This window comes from Lathyrus oleraceus, chromosome 7 (assembly GCF_024323335.1).
Source record: "Lathyrus oleraceus cultivar Zhongwan6 chromosome 7, CAAS_Psat_ZW6_1.0, whole genome shotgun sequence".
Taxonomy (NCBI): Eukaryota; Viridiplantae; Streptophyta; class Magnoliopsida; order Fabales; family Fabaceae; genus Lathyrus; species Lathyrus oleraceus.
Genome location: NC_066585.1, coordinates 314,976,786 through 314,997,106, shown reverse-complemented (window position 1 = coordinate 314,997,106; position 20,321 = coordinate 314,976,786). Strand labels below are relative to the sequence as shown.

Genomic DNA, 20,321 nt, shown 5'->3' with positions numbered 1-20,321 from the left:
ATTTTAGAAATATATGTATGGGTTGTTACATTATTACATTTTAATATTTGAATATCATTGCTTTATGGGATATAAATTGAATAATATTGATAAATAAAATTTTACAAAATAAGTCAAAACAATATTATTAACAATGAGTTGGTTCATGTAATAAGATAAAATAAGTCAAAGCAATATTATTAACAATGAGTTGGTTCATGTAATAAGATATTTGAATATTTTAAGTAAGTGGGTAAGACTTTAATTTTAAATTTATGGGTATGAAAAAGTTATAATGTAGAGGGACAATCCATCTTGCGTGATGATCAACCAATTTCTATAAATTTTAGTCACATTAGGTAAGGTAAATGAACATGTCCGCCTCATTTTGGCATACCATGTAAAAATTAGCAGCAAAAAAAGAGATATAATTGAGCGAAAATAGTTGAAGGTACATGCTTAAAATCTTGTTCCGCTCTACAAATAAATGAGGATGGGGCGGAAAAGACTCACTAACACTGCATCTTTAAACTCTAAAAATATAAATGGTCGTGTCCGCGAAAGCATAAAAAAAAACAAGATGAAACAGACATATTAGAGAATGTATGTTTAAAATTTTAACTTGTTCTTAAAAAAATGCGAGCAAAACAAACTTGCCTAACGGGCAAGTCTCTTTTACCACCTCTAATCACTACTAATAATAGAGCATTCTAAAAATTCATATAATATAAAATGAATGATAAAAATCAAAACTTTGCATCTCATTTAATCCCCCCATGACATTTTCGTCAATGATAATTCACACATTTAAATATTTTATCTCATTTATAATATCAAGTAATTTTCTGAAATTTTGTATTATGTGAGATTTGAACTTTATGTCTTATGGATAAGTACAACAATTCATAAAAGCTCACATCCAATAGAACTATGTTTTTCTTTTATATTCCAAAATGAAAAATGCATGGAAAATTGTGATACATAATGGAAAAATAAAACATACAACAACAATAATAGTCAAGTTCCACTAAATGAGGTTGATTATACGATTTAAATTCTGTCAAAATATTTTTTAAAAAATATTTTTTAGATTTATTTTAAAGTCTTTTTTATATCTAATTACTTGATTCCTCTCTATCCTATATTTCAAACTCCCTAAATCTAATTTCTATCTTCTTTTCTACTTCAAGATGCATTCAAAAACATTTTTGTTTTAAAGATGTAAACCATTTCATGTTTAAATCCAAGAAATGAACTTTTTTTTACCCTTTTTAATTAATATTTAATAGTTTTTTAAAAATATTATAGAAAAATATATTTATTTAATTTATTTATTTAAATTAATATTATATTAATTATTTTTTATTTAATATTTAATATTAAAAAAATAATTTTAATTATTTAAAATTAAATTCAGAAATTAAAAATCGAAAAGAAAGGGACTTCATCATAGCTGGCGGACTCCAATTAGACTTCTGGGACGTCCGCCATCCAAGATGGAGGGTGCAGAAAAATTAATTAAAAAATCCCCTAGATGATAAAAAAAAGTGAGATTTGAGAATTTTTTTTAGTAGATGACATTTTAGAAATTTCATTTAAGAAATGTGGCACTTTGGTCAAAAACTCTAGTTAGGTTGAGATATCCCTTGTATTATTTATATACTAGTATCTATGCGTGTATCGTACATGGAACATGATATCATCTAGACGCTTACGGTTTTTTTTCAGTATCAAAAATCAATGCTACATACATATTATTCTAGAAATATATGTATGGATTGTGACATTATCATGTTTTAAATGCTACATACATATTATTCTAGAAATATATGTATGGGTCGTGACATTATCATGTTTTAATATTTGAATATCGTTGCTTTATGTGATATAAATTGAATAATATTGATAAACAAAATTTTATCAAAATAAGTCAAAGCAATATTATTAACAATGAATCAGTTCAAGTGATAAGATATTTGAATCTTTTAAGTAAGTGGGTAAGAATTTAATTTTTATTTTATGGGTATGAAAAAAGTTATAGTGTAAAGGGATAATCCATCTTGTGTGATGATCAACCAATTTCTCTATAAATTTTAGTCATCGTTAAGGATGGTAAATGAACATGTCCGCCTTATTTTGGCATGCCATGTAAAAATTAGCAAAAAAAGGGATATAATTGAGCGAAAATAGTTGAAGGTACATGTTTAAAACTTTGGTCCGCTCTGCAAATAAGGGTGGGGCGGAGAAGACTCACTAGCACTGCATCTTTAAACTCTAAAAATATGAATGGTCGTGTCCGCAAAAGCATATAAAAAACGAGATGAAACAGACATATTAGAGGGTGTATGTTTAAAATTTTAACTCGTCCTACAAAAAAAAGTGCGAGCAAAACAAACTTCTGACAGGACAAGTCTATTTTGCTACCTCTAATCACTACTACTAATAATAGGGCATTCTAAAAATTCATATAATATAAAATAAATGATAAAAATCAAAACTTTGCATCTCATTTATTAAGGAGAATGAATGCCCCCATGACATTTTTGTCGATGATAATGCACACATTTAAATGTTTTATCTCATTTATAATATAAGTAAATTTCCTAAATTTTTGTATTATGTGAGATTTGAACATTATATCTTATGGATAAGTATAACAATTCATAAAAGCTCACATCCAACAGAACTATGTTTTTCTTTTATATTCCAAAATATACATAATGGAAAAATCAAACATACAACAAGAATAAAAGTTGTATTCCACCAAATGAGGTTGATTATAAGAGTTAAATTCTGTCAAAATATTTTTTAAATAATTTTTTTAAGATTTATTTTAAAGCCTTTTTTTTTATATCATTTCTCTCTATCTTATCTACTATCCTCCTAGTAAAAGAATTTACAAGTCTTTCTATCTATATTTTCAAACCTCCTAAATCTAATTTCCACTTCTTTTCTACTTCAAGATGCATTTAAATTGTTTTTTTAAAGATGTAAACCATTTCATTTCATGCTTAAATCCAAGAAATGAACTTTTTGTCCTACCTTTTTTACATCAAGGGTTTTCCATTTTCATTTTTATAAAATACACCTAATTTGTTTTCCAAATATTATACACTAAACACACAAGAGTAATTGAAAAGTCAAATCTTTGTTGACAAAAGACTTAAAGCACAAGTAATCAAATTAACATAGAAAATCATACATAACATGAGTTTCCAAATATTTTTGTTCCACTCAAGGTGTGTGAAAAGACACATTATTGAAACCCCTAGAAAATTCATACCAACAACAAGAAAATGAAATGACTAAGTTTTATGACAAGTAAATAAAATCAGCACCAAAACATGCAAGTTTCTGAAAATCCCATGTCCTAGTTTCCTTTATTCTGAAATCTAAAAACACCCTTATTCTAAGTTCCCTATTACAACAAACATGATGCTGGCTACAACAGGACCAGTTACTCTTCTGCACACCAAATATTTGCACATGCTTCAAATGGATCTTCTGCTACATACTCCGTTATGGCGGGTCGAGGAACCGGCTTCTGTAGTAACGCTGCCCCATTAAACATCATCACGCGGTACAAACTCGTATAGAAATTCGTCTGCAACGAGAACGATAGCTTGTTTAACAAGTAATAATAATAATAACAAATCATGCTTCAAAGCAAACTTCAAAATTTTACTCACCTCATCCTGGTCTAGTGCCATAAACCCGAATTTCCCGGTCCATAACGACTCAGCTTCATGAGCAGCCGGTAAGAATAACCGTTCGATTTTTAACTCTCCAAGCAAGCCCTCGATGCAGGCAAACAGGGCTTGGAAGTAACCCTTAAAGAAAACATGAACATTATCAATATCAAAATATTTCAAATGATTGCTCGAATTTAAATACACAAGATAGAGTAAGTAATTAACCTTTCCTTGGCTAGCTGCATTAGTTGCAACTAAGGGAAGCTCCGCCACTTCTCGCCCGAACATGCGGAATACCCCCGTGCTTACAACCTCTTTGCTGTAATAACAGAAAATACAAACCAAAATCAAGTATTTTTCAAACTAAACATGGAATTAGCAACAAAAGATTACTCAAAACTCGGCATTACTTGACAGTGAGCACTGCACAGTACATTCCACCAAAATATTGATCCTTGATGCTCCTCCTGTGGAAATCCAATCGAAACGAAGCAAATTGCGTTCACATGTTCAGAAGAGTCAGTAGAGGAAATCAAAGTACAAAAAGAAGTAAATGCTGCTTACCCATAAATCATTGATGGAATGAAATCTATGTCTGTATCAGCATCCACTATGGGATCAAATTGTTCCTGAACAGCACAGATGTCAGTCATTACTAAAATCGCGCAATCCAGCGGATCGAATTAACAACAAAACTGTAACTATATACTCACATGAAAGATAGAAACAGCCTTCGAAAGCAATGCCCTAATTTCTTCAGAAGCAAGCAACTTCCAGTTCATAATCCTCCATTTCACATCAAGACCGTAGTTAGTTTTTAAACCTTTTTCTTTATGCTTCTTTTTAATCAAGCTTAGGAGGGAATCTGAAATTGGCACGTCCCCGCGAATCACTAAATTGTGCAAGACAGTCCGAACTTGAAGACATTCCGAGCCGCAGAACCAGTCCCCTTTAGGTAATTTCTGGTAAAAATAACTCTTATTAACAATTGTATATAGTAATGGAAAAAAAAAACTCAAATCAGAATAAAAAGACAACATTTGGTACCTTTAGGTCAGCTATCTTATGATCCTTCAAACACCCTACGTGATATTCCTTATTACACTGCAATGAAAAATCAATCAGTAATTTAATCAAAACACATAGTGATGTAAGACTTAAAACAATGATTCGCGCGAAGCAATACCTGGTCGCAAATAATTACTGTCCGAGGACCAAAACCTTTTAGTTGGAAATCATCTTCCCTAGAATGTTGAACACACTTCGATGATCAAGAACAAAACATCAATAATAATAAAGATGAAAAATGTTCTGGACATCGGAATTACCTGCACAGTGGACATCCACCTTCTACGGCCTCAGTATCATTAACCGTAAGGGGGGCTCTCTGGGCTATCTGTTCCAAAGGAGCCATCTCTGCAACCCTTACAGCATCCTGAGCATTTGCGTTACGCTCTTCGCGTCTTTCGTTATGGTATACATTATGACAACAATATTTGCAGTACCAAATACAGCGCGGTTCAGATTTAAGAGGCACACATTCTGCAACAGAAAAAAAAAAGGTTATAAATTTGTTATTCTAACGCTCTTGTCCAAATAACAACATAAAATAGACAAAACTTCACCCAAGTGAAAAGCTCTTGGGCATCCATCACAGCATAAAAGATGTCCTCCTTGTTCACAAATACTGCAGCGGCCATCACTGTCGGCACTCCTAGAAATTTTCTGCTTTTTCAACAGAGAAATGGACAACTCATGTAGCGAGACTCCACCAGCGAATATGTGCAGGTAACTGCAACAAAGAAAAACACTAGTTGATTCGCAAAACACCATATTAAAACACTTGTCTGAGTTTTCCTACATGTGTCGTACGAGTGTCTGAGAGTGACGCATAGTAACCAACATCTATTAGTACAAGTTAAAAGAAAAACTCACGGCTTGCGTCGGGATGCCCAGCCAGCATGTGCTTCAAATGTAGAAGGGCTGATCTGCTCGTCATCAAATATTTTATTCAGAAAAAACGTGTAAGATGTTTACTTGAAGCCGATAGACGATAGACGGGGATAACATTTACGACGTGATAAGAAAAAGTACCAGATCGTCACAGCAACTACACGTAATTGCAGAGTTGTAACGGTTTATTTTACCATCCAATAGTTTCTACCAACACAACAAAAAAATTCTTAAGCAAAGTGAAGTCGAAAGAAAATATGTAATGTAAGAACAAGTCATTATCAAATCAACCTCTCCTCGAGCAATGTATGTCACATCAGCCCCATGTTCCAGTGCTTGAAAGACCAACTTATGCAGGTGTTGGTCCCTTTGAAAATTTAAAAACATAATAAAGAAAAGTTATATGAACGAGAAGACAATAACTTGGCATGTTAATAAATGAACAAAAGAATACTTTAAACTGATATTAATGTTTCAGATATGAGAAACAAAAACACACTCACTTTCTAGTTATTTTTCCATGCCTCTTATCACTAGCTGCACTGTACTTCATTCCTTTGTACGATGGCTTTTGAGGCTCAGCTGGTTCTGGAGACCTGAAATAATTAGACCGTGAATTGAATTAACCATCTGTTCAACTGCATAAACTACATTTTTACACGTGATTAACTAGATGTCATGCAGGTATAAAAAAAATGTCTACAAACAAAATACCTCGGGATAGCCGGTGACGGTGGTGGTGGTGAAACACAGCTAATAATAGTCTCAGTTGTACGAGTTGGACTAGGTTGACATGCCTTCAACTCCTCGCATGCAATGCAGAACAGTCTCGACACAACCTTGGGATCTTGAAAAGTAAACAATATATTTCAAAATCAAACGTTAAACTCTCCACAAAAACCATGCAAAACAACAAAAAGATGGCGGGAAAATAAACCTGAGTTGCATTACAAACCTCTACAGTTCAAACAGAACTTTGATTTTTGCATAGTAAAGTTTCCGAGAACAGCATGAACAGAATCCTCCATTTTGTCTATAGGACTGTTCAAAAATGCGTTCATTACACAACGAACAGTATTCCCATTTTCGAGGAAAGTATACTCTGGGGGACGTTTGTTTGCACTTCCAGCATGAACCTCAAATATAGCCGGGCTCACAACCTACTCTCATCAAAACAATTCAAACATGTAAAAAATTACTAAGACATGTGATTTTAAAAGCAACATTGCTAATGTATCTTCACTCACTTACCTCTACTCCCTTACAAATATCACAATAACATTCGATTCCAGTCGTTTTGATCACTCCCGGTGAATCTTTTTCTCCAGGTTTTCGTACCTACAAAAGTACACACAGATTCACACCTCCAAAATTAATAAGGGATCATAACTGAAGTTCACAACAGCTCGAAAACTGGCTTTAACTCTGCATGGTTCAAGATGAACCTATTTGTTACCTAAAAATTATTTTTAAAATTTTATTATAGGTATAATTTATTTATTTTTATATTATTTTACATAATATATATATATATATATATATATATATATATATAGTATATATATATATATATATATATATATATATATATATATATATATATATATATATATATATATATATATATATATATATATATATATATATATTAACACCCTTGAAAAGTATACTATTATTATAAATAATTTCTTCAAACAATACTTTTCAAATAATTTTCTTAACCAAATTTAAAGTTGTTAAAAGTTGACAAAAAATTTATGTTGAAATAAATTTTCATTTTCCATAAAGAGATTAATAGTTATTCACAATTAATAATGTAATTTTTTATATATATATGCGCCCAATCAAATCACTTTAAAGTGACATTCTTAAAAGTTTATTCTCAAAATACATGTGTAAAAACATTTACATTATCACTATCGATACATATTCACAATCTCATTTAACTTATTTTTACTATGAGTATAAAAAATTTATGAAAAATATTTGGGAATCATTGATTGATGATATTTTTTCTACATCAGTTAAAAATGAAAAAAAAATACTTATAAGAGGAAAAACTTATATTACATATATATATATATATATATATATATATTATATATATATATATATATATATATATATATATATATATATATATATATATATATATATATATATATATATATACCCGATTCATTTGGAATGAGAAAAATCCCGAATGAAGAATCGGATCCATGCGGAGAAACCCGATCCATGCGGAATGAGAACACATGCGGAAAAACCTTATTCGGATGAGGACACATGATCCAATCCCGATGAATAAGGTGATCCATGCGGCCATGTGGAGAAACCCTACCCTTCCCTTCCATGCGGGATGAAACACAATTTTCAATCCCGACTAAGAAACGAGATCCATGCGGAGAAACTCTATCCTTCCATGCGGGAAGAAAACACAATTTCCAATTTCGACAAAGAAACGAGATCCATGCGGAGAAACCCTATCCTTCCATGCGGGATGAAAACACAATTTCCATTCCCGATGAAGAACGAGATCCATGCGGATAAACCCTATCCTTCCATGCGAGATGAAAACACAATTTCCAATCCCGACGAAGAAACGAGATCCATGCGGAGAAACCGTATCCTTCCATGCGGGATGAAAACACAATTTCCAATCCCGACGAAGAAACGAGATCCATGCGGGATAAGAACACAAATTCCAATCCCGTTGAAAACGGATGTGTATTTTTTTTAGGGGAGGCGGTATCCACCCCATTGCAATGCCATGGCTATCCCATATTGCAAAACTGCAAAACTGAAAGAAAAAAAATACAACAAGTTAATAAGACATTACCCTGATGCCGCGGACATATTTAACCTTCAATCCATCGAGAACCGCTGAGTCTAGCAGGTCCTTCAGCTTTGAGGGAAACTTCTTAGAGTTGGAAAAAGCAGGTTTGAACTTATTTACTTTAGTTGACACCTTTAGTCTGCGATCTCTACTGGTCTCCCCAATTTCACGAACAGGTTGAAATGTTTCATCCTCCACTTCACTTCTGGCATCTTCTTCACTCAAAACACCATTCTGTGCGACACCGATATTTTCCACACCATTTCTTGTCCTCATAGGTTCAGGAACATGAACCACATTCCGGTTCTTTCTTGGCCGGGTTCGGCTGAGAGATGTCGAACCACCACAGATCTCTGAGTGAGTCTTACAGGCATTGAGATACTCTCTCCGAAAACCCGGACGGACCTTAGACACAACCTCATACTTCTCAGAATCAGTGCTCTTTGTCATTGATACGTGAGAAATGGTTCAATCAATGAAAAACGAGGGGTTTCAAAAGCTGAGTAGCTCAGAAATTATTTTGTGGCAAAGTGCATGCACTAATGGAAAAATGGTGATGAAGAGTTAGGGTTTGAGAAGAAATTGGTGGGATTGAGAATTGGGTTGAACAAAAGAATTGAACTGAATGGGACAGACAGGTTACTTTGAAGAAGGAGAAGATGTTCCTTCTATTGAATTACAGAACCCACCAAACTTATACAAATATATTTTTGTTTGTATATTTTTTTTGACAAGAATCACAAGTATATATAGAGCTCCAAAATATATAAATATTTATAAAAATAATAAAGGTATAATTGTTTAGTATATAAGAAAACTTTAATACATTTACTTTATTTAATAAATAATTTTTTTAATAGTTTTTTTTTATTATTCTGAGACAATTTTCTTTATTTTGTTGGTGAGCCTTCCCCTACCCCTAAAGTTTGGTTAGGTGTATATCTATCATTTATTCATGGAATGCTATGTCTTTTTTTTATAAATAATTTATTTTAAATAAACTAAAATTTAAATAAAATTTAGTCTGTAAAGACATATTTTTGAACATATACTTTATAATATGGCAATAAAAAATCTGTTTAGTAACCATTTTTTTCATTACGAACACTTATTTTACTAATTTATAACTTATTTTTCAAACGTTATTCTAAATAGTATTTTAACTTATAGCTTATAATTTATTATTTTTCTTCCACTTTTATTTTTATTATTTTAACTAAAACACATTTTTACCCTTTATGATTTATTTTAATTTAAAATAAAAAATCATGTATTAAATACAAAGAATATCAGCGAGTGGAATCACTAATTTTATCAAAAACTTCAATTAACTTATCAACTATCAGTCATCAACTATAAATTATAAGATATCAAAAGAATTGAACTGAATGGGACAGACAGGTTACTTTGAAGAATGAGAAGATGTTCCTTCTATTGAATTACAGAACCGACCTATCTACTACAAATATATTACAAATATATTTTTGTTTGTATATTTTGTTTTGACAAGAATCACAAGGATATATAGAGCTCCAAAATATATAAATATTTATAAAAATAATAAAAGTATAATTATTGAATATATAAGAAAACTTTAATACATTTACTTTATTTAATAAATAATTTTTTTAATAATTTTTTATTATTATTCTGAGACAATTTTCTTTATTTTGTTGGTGAACCTTCCCCTACCCCTAAAGTTTGGTTAGGTGCATATCTATCATTTATTCATGGAATGCTATGTCTTTTTTTTATAAATAATTTATTTTAAATAAACTAAAATTTAAATAAAATTTAGTCTATAAAGACATATTTTTTAACATATACTTTATAATATGGCAATAAAAAATCTGTTTAGTAACGATTTTTTCATTACGAAGACTTATTTTACTAGCTTATAACTTATTTTTCAAACGCTATTCTAAATAGTATTTTAACTTATAGCTTATAAATTATTATTTTTCTTCCACTTTTATTTTTATTATTTTAACTAAAACACATTTTTAACTAAAAGACAAAGAATATCAAATGATTATGTCATTTTACATTAATCAGCGAGTGGAATCACTAATTTTATAAAAAAATTCAATCAACTTATCAACTATCAGTCATCAACTATAAATTATAAGATATCAATTATTAGTCATTAGTCATGAACTATAAACTAGCTTGTTTTATCGTATAATTTATCTTCTAGATAAAATGTTTTTTATTTTAAAATTTCGTGATTAGGATACGATAGACATGATATAATAAATATTTATATTTAAATATCAATCTTATCCTTTAAATATATCTCGGTCAAACTTGTATTTTTGGAGAATGACTTAAATAGAATTAAATAATTCAAATTAAAAAAGGACGCATTATTCTCTGTATCTTTCGCTAATTGCCAGACATGCATTGTCTGTCTGCAATTCTTTATAAACGTTTTTATTGATTTCTATTATTATAATTTATTTAATTTACCAAATTAATAGGTAATATTTATTTATTTTAGTTTTTTTTGTTTTAGTGATTTAATTTTAAATATTTTTTTTCGTAAAAGTATTACCCCAATGACCCTTGGGTTATATTAGCATCACTAGAGTAATGACATTAACGAATAGGGTTACTCAAAGATTAAATAGTTGATAGATACTTTAAAACAAGCATGACTAAGGAGAGATTATTAAATATTCAAGCATTGATAGACCGCATGAAAGGGACAAATGATTCCAAAGGGAACTTAATTGTTTTGCTCATAGATATTCAAACAACTTATTTATATAGGTATTTTGGAATTTTTAGAAAAACTTAGTGAATTGTACTATGCACATCCCCTATTACATTTACTTTTCATTATACTTCTGATAACAAGTACACTCACCTCAGTCTTGTCAATTTAACGATAATCCTCGTGGATATGATTACAATATGCTCTCATTATACTGAGATGAACAAACATTTTTTATCACCAACAAAATGGTGTCATTGTCGAGGATTGTTGATCACTTCAACTAGGAAATAATATGCAAAAATATTTTAAATTAGGAGCATTTGAATGCGGTTAATTTTTATTTTATTTTAATTTTAATTTTCAGCTTTTATTTTTTACATTACTAGATACTATTGTGCGAATCTATGGTTTGATTCTTTATAGAACATGCTTTAAGATGTAAAATAAATTTGATTGAATGCAAGCCCTGTATCAGAATGTATGTCAAGATCTTATGCGTGATTTCTATGGTAGTGGTCATATAAACCATTAGTGTAATTTTGAAGGACTTCTTGGAGAAGAATTTAATTATATGGGAAATTATCAAAGAGGTGATTATTTTTGAAATACTTACACTAATACATTTAGGAGAAAACAACAAAATCAATTTTTTTTACGAGTATAAGAGGCCTCCTTCTCTCGAGGAGAGTTTAAAAGATTTTGTGAAACTTTCAAAGGAACGTTTTAGTAAAACTAAGAGAAGGTCGGAAAAAAGAAAAAGTGTATGAGTGTCAAACCCCAAAATTTACCCTCCTTTTTTCTTTATTTTAACATACCTCATTTGTATACATCAAGTCATATCATGCATGACCATTTCATTTGGTCATGGAATCACAAGCATGGTCACTTTGTGTATTATATCTTAACCCTAGGGTTTTACTTTGTTTTACTTGAGAAACTAACCCTAACTTCATGAATACATGGTATTTTTTTCTCTTATTACTCAAGTAGGTATTCATGTTTGAAAGCAAGGCAAAGCCAATGTCTTTGATAAAGGGAAATGCAAGTTTGGTTCAAGTTGATTCAAAGGTGTTCCATGTGTTGATCTCCATGCCACAACCCTCACTCTTCAAGCAATGCTCCATATCATTCATGCCCTAATCAAGGTTTCATCAAGGGATACTCATTCCATCATCATCATCATGGTTTAAAATGCAAGAAAACATCAAGTTTGGACAAATGCGTGCAAGGTGGATTGACCTAATTTGCAAATATGACATGCCTTTGGTCCAAACTCTACAACTCCTTCAATTTTTATTAAAATGCCAAGATTTTTTAAGCCAAGTGTTCCTCTTGGGATCCTCTACAACTTTCATTCAATGGTCAAACATAAATTCATCCATTTAGGACCTCATTTGTACCAATGACCAAGTTGCCAAAATGGGTCAAAACCTAACCATGACCCTTACTTTCCACCTTTGCCATTTTCAGTCCAAGCATTATTTTGATCCCATTATTTTTGCATTGTTTAAAGCTTATATCAAAGATAATTTGGGCCAAGTTTGGCTCAAAATGCACTAGGGAATCAAAAGTTATGGCATCATGAACATAGGACCTCAACATGACCAAACATACTGCAAAGTGTTTGACCAATTGCCTAGCCCACAAAACCAGGTCACGACCTCAACTTCACAAGACCACGACTTTAACCTCAAAGGTCCATTTATATATATTCTTTTTGTATCTTGTTCTACTCCATGAAGTGATCATTTGGCTCAAAAAAACACAAAACATGCGAGTGGATTAGATTTGGCCAAAGCTTGAACATGGTGACCTAACTCTATTTTGGCTTGTGACCTATAATGTTGAAACTTGCACAAATCAACTTAGGACCACTTCTCATGCGTGCAAACCAATTACCCATGACCAAACGCATCTGAGGACAACTTGAAACAACTTGAGAAGTTCCAAATTCACGAGTTTGGTACCAAAATTTCACACTAACTGGATATGAAAATTTCCCACTCAATTCACATGAATTCAAGACAATTTCACATTTATTTTAATCCCAAAACATTCCCTATAAATAATGGAAGTTGTTGCCTTCATTTGCAAGCTTTTAAATCCAAAGAAACCCTACCACCATTGAAGCCTGATACCTCAAATAACCAATCAAGCTCTTTTTCGTTTAAAGCTCTTTTCCTTCCATTTCTTTACCCATAATCCTTCATCGACATCCTATAAAGGTGTTTGAAGCTTTGCTTTGGTCTGAATCCTTCTGGAACCTAGCTACCAAATCCATCATTGTTGACTTCTGAAGCTTCATTCAAAAAGGTAGATACGAGTTACAACCTTGAGCAAACAAGTTACCACACTCTTTGCCTTGTTCCACTGATCAAAAGTCCTAACATACTGGTCATTTATTTTCAATATTAACCATTTAATTTTACTTTGAAGAACTAGGGTTCTTCAAGTTTCTAAGTAAATAATGCATATTTTCTTTTACTTTCCATTTAGTTTTCTTTTTGTATTTTCATTTTAATCATTTTCAAATATTTTAAACCCCAACTTTTGAGGTCCATTCACTCTTAATTTTATTGACCTTCCACATTTTTTTTGGACTTTTGTTTGATAATTTGACACCCCCTGATATTTTCCCTTTTATTTTCTTTATTTAATCAATATTAAATGATTATTAATTGAACTTTATTTTCTTTTGATGATTTTTTGATATTTTGAATTGAGTTTGATTGCTTGGTTGATGATTTCTTCCTCGTCTCAAATCATTGATAGATGGACTTGAGGTTGATCAATCTTCTTTGATCCAAAATTGTTGATAGATGATTGTGAATCATCTTCAATACTTTGCATTAATGATAGGTTAACCATCGATGCGCCATATTTTGAGTCCTCTTATTTGAGGATAAAATGATTCCTATGTGATTGACTTGATTCCCTCTTTCACTCTCTCTACTTTCATCTCTCTCTCTCTCTCTCTCTCTCTCTCTCTCTCTCTCTCTCTCTCTCTCTCTCTCTTGTTTTAATCATTGTATTACATGTCGTAGGAGATTAAATTAGTGTTAATTTTTTAACATGTCTAATACATACATTGTTATTGACCGATCTCAAATAGCTATGGCTTCTACATAAGCCTACTTACGATTGCTTAACATAGCGCTAAATTATCCCAACATTATTGACTAACCATTAACTCCTAAAATTAATCATCGCTCTTTACATTATTTCCTTTAGTTCAAGTCATTTAAGTTTATGTCATTTAATTTTATGTCATTTACTTAATGCTCTTTTATTTTATGTCTTATTAATCATCACATCATTCCATACTCTATCTATATATATATTCATCTGTTTCTCTTATCTTGTTTGACTTTTGGCTTGTTAAAACTTGATGAATAAAAACATGATAAAGTAATTTGGACCTAATCCTAATCGTATGCTTGACCTGGAATATTGAATACCTTTTGGACTTTGGACTTTGACTTAGGATTTAGTCTCCTCTTGCATGCATTTGATTAGGTTTAGTACACTCTTACGCACATATGGATTTATCTTGGGCTACCTAACAATGAGACATAGGACAATACACTTTGCACCCATATGGATTTCTCTTGGGCTACCTAACAATGAGACCCTACGCTAGTTTTATATGATCATGCATCTTTGTTTGTTCATCAATTCTTTACTCTAATTTGGTTTGATCCAATTCACATTGGATCTACTAAATTCCTTCATCTATTACATCTCCCTCTTATCTTTGTCAAGTAATCATAAGTCCCTTGGTCACTTGATGGAACTTGCCTCTGTCACCTTGGAGCATTTAGCCTCCAACAAGTTCAAGACCCTCAGTGGATTACATCATTCCTCAGCAGTCAATCATCTGACTCATCCCCACACAAGCATCTTTGGTAACCTGTTTCAACAACTTGTCCGTCTTTGACTAGGCTTGTATGCCATGAGCCATAAGCAATAGATAATGATGAGATGGGATCTTCCCTACACCTGTCTAGAATATCTCTGGGTACGGGACAAATGACCCAGTTGCTCAGAGTATTTGCCTTTATTCCCAGACTTTATTGCAATTCCAGTCAACTCATTGTCAAGTCTGCAACTAGCCCTTTTATGGCTCAACTTTCAGATCATTTTGGTTTAAAGACCATTGCAATATCATTTTCATTTGAAATACACCTCTTGGTCATTCTCAATTTCTTGTTTATGACACCACAATTTGGGATACACCTTTATGGTCATTCCTCTTTCTTGGTTATGACACCACAATTTGGGATACACCTTCATGGTCATTCCCCTTTCTTGGTTTTGACACCATTTTCTGTTGAGATACACCTCTTGGTCATTCTCACTATCATCTTAGATCAGTCAGAAAATCATCAAGAAACCTTTGTTGCTGAAAATTAAGAGGCTGGTATTGTTGGTGTATTGGAATTTGCTAAGGTAATAGTTGGTTTGAATAGAGTTGAAGCGTCTGTTGTTTCTGAAGAATATGTCTCAAAAACTATTTCTCCTTCAGAGGTTCTGAATACTGGTGTAATAGGTATTAATCTGAATTTAGCGCTATGTTAAGCAATCATAAGTGGACTAATGTAGTAGTCACACCTATCTGAGGTCGTTCAATAAAACTATAGGCAAATAAACACAAGTTAGAGATCATGACTAGTAAGCCAAGCTCCTACAACTTGCCATGCCAAAAGAAAAGAAGGAAGGCCTTGTATGGACTTTAGGTTTTTTGCTTGACCAAGAAGCAACCTATCTTGGACACAAAGCAACTCACTTGATCTTGGATCAAGTTGAGTTTGATTTAGATCAAAGAAGGTTAAGCCTCTCATATGTCAAGACCAACCATAAGACATTAACTCATTGGCCAAAATAAAAAGAAGAAGATGGAGAGGAAATGAAATGGACAAAGAACTAAAGTGTCAAACACAAATGGTATAATGTGAATCAAATCATCATCAACCAATGGTAAACAGAAGAGAAATGAAGATTAGAAGTCAACAAGTCAAATATTTTTTTTGGTATTTTTGGAATTAAAATAAATGCAAAATTAAAATGGACAAAATATGGTCAAATCTCAAATTCAATTAAATCAACTTAAACAAGTCCAATTAAATTCTCATAGGTCTAACATGGTCAAACAAAGTTTCACAAATTTTTTCAACCATTTTTGAAATCAGAAACTATTTAAAATCAATTAAAAACAATGAAAAATAACACAAATGAATTAAAATCTCAAATAAATCTCAAATCAATTAAGAAATTGATGAGACTATTTTTCATTGATTTGTCATGATCCATATGTGTTAAGAAAATATTTTTGAAATTTTCAGATATAAAAAAGTATTTAAAATGAATTAAAAACTAATAAAAACAAAATAATTCACAAAGAATACTAAATGAAGTCACAAAAATAATTAAAAATCAGAATATGAAACTAGATTTTTCAAGAAATTTTTTGGTGTTGGTCTCATATTTTTGTGACTTCAAATAAAATAGTTATGAATTTTTGAAATTAAAAGGAATTAAAAGAAATTAAAAGAAATTAAAACAGAAAATAGAAAATAGGAAAAATCAGGAGCGCTTGGATGAGTCTCATTAATTGACGTGGCGTTATCAAGCGGTCCAGAAGCACTGTCATACCATAGGCCTTGGTCAAGCGCGCCACACATGTATTTAAAACAGGTCAACATAACACACGGCCATGATTAAAACGTTTGAGAGAGATCTGAAGGCCTGGAAGCATCCACGTGGGGATGGTGGTGGAAACCACCATCTTCTCCGGCCAAAGAACAAACTCCGGCCACCACGCGCAGGTTTTTGAAACTTAATGAAAATGAAAAACAATGGTACCAAAATGAATCTGGGGTGATGTACATCACCCCTGTAACCTTGGATCTTCCTCCATGTTTCTATTTAATGAGAAATCAGAGCTTGAAGATCAAGGTGCACAAACTGAAATGTCTCAATTCATGAAATTAAGACCACCACTGGCCTGCCTCTTGCTCGAGGACATCAGAAAACAGTTCAAACTCAAGCAATTCACATTGTATTTCAAGATCCAGATCAAAACAGTTGAGTGATATACCTTTGAAGTGCAACTTTAAACAACACGATCTCTTTAAGCTTTTGATTCCAACTTGATCTTGAGGTAATGAGGATGCAAGGCTAAGGAATTAAGACTTGAAGATCAACTAAGGATGTTGAAATTCAAGTCTGAAATTGAGAATTGAAAAATTGAAATTCCTTTGAGTGAGGTTGGGTTTCCAATTCAGCAAGGTTTCAGATCACCTTGAGGTTGAAATTTAAATGAGCAAGGCCCTCTATTTATAGCTGGAGATGAAGCAATGAGGTGATTTGCTCGTGTGCATAAGAATTGGGTCCTCCATGCATGGGCCTGTACAGGCGCATGTGAGGCCCAGAATTGGATTGAATTGCATGTTGAGATCATTTTGGAGTGGATTGGATGTGCACAAGGCCTGACATTTGCTTGCATATGAAGTTTCAATGTGAATTGCATATTTGAACCTAAACATTGAGCTCTTCGAAAGTCCCACATGGAAAATCCAAACATGATGGTGTGAGTAATGGTTGGAAAGCTCTTGACATAAGGAATAAAAGTTATGTTGGGAAAAAATCCATTTGGAGTTTGGAAAATTATGAAAACTGGCTTTGAAGTTTGAGGTACAAAACATGTCTAGGTTTCCTTTGAAAATTTTACCAAAAGTGATCAACTTCAAGCCCTTATGTTTCAATGATGCAAACCTCAAATGGAAAAACCTCCAACACCAAAGTTGTAGATATTTTCTATATGATCAATTTGGACTTAAAATGTGAATCATTTGGATTTTTAATGAGAAAGTTATGGTCATTTGAAGTTGGACATTTTTCAAAGTCAATGGTTTTGTTCCAAAGTGACCTATAATGTTTTGTATTATCACATGTGTTTATTTTAGGATTATGAAATTTTTCCCAAAATAACATTTGAATTATACATATTAATATTTCTAATTCAATTGGTCTCACCTCAAAATCATAAAAAATGAAGAAGATAGGTCCTTGGGAAGTTGACCCAAAATGAGGGTTTCAGTCAAAATGACCTATAATGTTTTGAAGTGAATGATGACATTAAAAGTTTAAAATGGATTTGTGATAACATTAAAGTTGTTCATATAGTTCTTAAGAACATTTTTGATCTTGGGGTCATCTTCATTTAACAAGCACATCAAAAGTTGTATCTCAGTGATCCTCAGGTTAGTCAGATGACTTGACTGGTCAACTTCTCAAGGCCAAACCTCAAATATTGATGAATGAATGATTGAGGATACTCAAATAGGCTCATATATGCATAAAATAATGAATGAAAGAACTTCCCTTGATTAAATTTTATCATAGTTTGAGGTTGTTTCATGAGCAATGCACACTCAATGCACAGTTGAATTAGGGTTTCCTTGGGAAACAATCCTCAAGCCCTTTGGTTTATCTTGATCATATTGGAAAATTGAGATACTTGGGAGACATATTTGATGATTAGGAACTTTGTGGACCATTTTCATGCTTGTTCTCATCTTCATCTAGCCATTTCATTGAGCTTAGGAGCCTTATAGGAGCATTTGATCTCATGATTACTTGAGCTTCAAAACAAAAGAAAGTTAGTGACATATTTTTGTGATTTTGGTTAGTAATCAAAATAAGAACAGAAATAATATACAATACAAGCATGCTTGGTGGTCTCAAACCACTCTCACAAGTCCCAACCCTAGGGTTAAGGAGCCATACATGCAATGATCCTTGAGGCAATGCAATGAGCAAATGATGTGATGCCATGAGGGATCTTAGGGTAAAAATTAGGGTCTTACAGTATTAACGTTCACGTTCTACTATCGACTGGCTTGTATGCTCGAGCATGGGAGCTTTAAGCGTCTGCCTGTTTATGGTAGAACGGATGCACTCGGATCGCACTCTAGCAGTTAAACATTGCTTGCTCGCACATGGAGGCTTAAGCATCGTTCATGGTAGAACAGAAGTAACACGTCCTTTCTGAAAAGGTTTTAAACTAAAAATGAAGCCCAAAGGCAAAACTGAGTTTGATGAGGTGATTTTGCTTTTATTCTGAAATGAGAGTCATGATTCGAATCGTACTAAAGTCTATGAATGAAGATGACTACAGTGAGCAACTGGGTCATTCGTCCCGCACCCAAAGATATCCAGAATGGGGGTAGGAATTCTCCAGTCCCATTCCTTATCCATTGCTTAAGGCTCGTATCATACAATCCTAATCGTAAGGTTAATTGTTTCTGAGTTTATTTACAAAATGGTTTTTGTTTTACTGGGAGAACAAAAGGATAGAAAGTTAAACCCTAGAAGGTGGAAGTCTGATCTTTATTTTGATCTTTAATCTGTGCAGAGAGACTTATCAATTATTTGATTTAAATTGCACTAAAGTCAATGAATAGAGGTGAATATGATGAGCACTGGGTCATGTTGGAGAATTGCCATCCAAGGCGCAGCGGAATTTAAAAATTTCTCCATTTAGTGATCCTTACGAATGGGCATGATCAGTGATAGAATCGTTACCTCTTGTGGCGATTCAAACCTTTGGTGCAGAACTCTGATAATGATCAAAACCTTTGATACAGATCCACGGGGCGATCACGAACGTTGAACGATGACAACGTCTCTACTCAGTCCACACGAACGGATTTCTTCAATCGCAGTGCTAGCTGTTATGAATGAAGGCTTTGAGTGAGAGAGAGATACGAAATTCCAACTCTTCAGTTGTGTTGTATTCCCATACGAAGCTTCTGCACAAGAGCTCTATTTATAGAACCACTTGTGTGGGCTTCAAGCCAAAAAGCCCACTTAAGTGCATTTTTGCCTATATCTCATAATATGCCAAAATCACTTAAGTATTTGGTACCTTACCATATTTCGTATTCTGCTTAAGTACACCGTACCTTACGATGTTCCTTAATTATTCTATCTCTCATCAATCCGTCCTTTGTGTGTGACCCTATAGGTTCTCGCGACGTTGGCAATTATATTAAATCACGCATTTAACATAATAAACAGTGAGCGGTATCTAGCAACACATCACTGCTACCCAAGTCACGAAAATGTCATGTGATCTGAC

General features: G+C 32.5%; 1 protein-coding gene across 12 annotated transcripts in view; it reads right to left on the bottom strand.

Moving 5' to 3' along the window:
• The window catches only part of LOC127106299 (uncharacterized), a 130,893-nt gene that overhangs the window by 46,423 nt on the left and 64,149 nt on the right, over nucleotides 1–20,321 (bottom strand). For 3 of the 12 annotated variants that reach the window (XM_051043605.1, XM_051043604.1, XM_051043606.1), the window contains 18 exons: nucleotides 8,464–8,877; nucleotides 6,876–6,962; nucleotides 6,580–6,784; nucleotides 6,339–6,471; nucleotides 6,128–6,220; nucleotides 5,916–5,991; nucleotides 5,766–5,831; nucleotides 5,607–5,659; nucleotides 5,297–5,463; nucleotides 5,000–5,213; nucleotides 4,858–4,915; nucleotides 4,719–4,775; nucleotides 4,385–4,633; nucleotides 4,236–4,300; nucleotides 4,082–4,138; nucleotides 3,897–3,990; nucleotides 3,669–3,809; nucleotides 3,143–3,583 (listed from right to left, as the gene is read on the bottom strand). In XM_051043605.1, the coding sequence (XP_050899562.1) occupies nucleotides 3,437–3,583; nucleotides 3,669–3,809; nucleotides 3,897–3,990; nucleotides 4,082–4,138; nucleotides 4,236–4,300; nucleotides 4,385–4,633; nucleotides 4,719–4,775; nucleotides 4,858–4,915; nucleotides 5,000–5,213; nucleotides 5,297–5,463; nucleotides 5,607–5,659; nucleotides 5,766–5,831; nucleotides 5,916–5,991; nucleotides 6,128–6,220; nucleotides 6,339–6,471; nucleotides 6,580–6,784; nucleotides 6,876–6,962; nucleotides 8,464–8,877 (2,376 nt within the window). In that variant the 3' untranslated portion in view covers nucleotides 3,143–3,436. Of the gene's footprint in view, nucleotides 1–3,142; nucleotides 3,584–3,668; nucleotides 3,810–3,896; nucleotides 3,991–4,081; nucleotides 4,139–4,235; nucleotides 4,301–4,384; nucleotides 4,634–4,718; nucleotides 4,776–4,857; nucleotides 4,916–4,999; nucleotides 5,214–5,296; nucleotides 5,464–5,606; nucleotides 5,660–5,765; nucleotides 5,832–5,915; nucleotides 5,992–6,127; nucleotides 6,221–6,338; nucleotides 6,472–6,579; nucleotides 6,785–6,875; nucleotides 6,963–8,463; nucleotides 9,151–20,321 lie in introns of those variants that run through there. The other 9 variants (XM_051043614.1, XM_051043602.1, XM_051043611.1 and 6 more) reach the window with 9 other exon arrangements.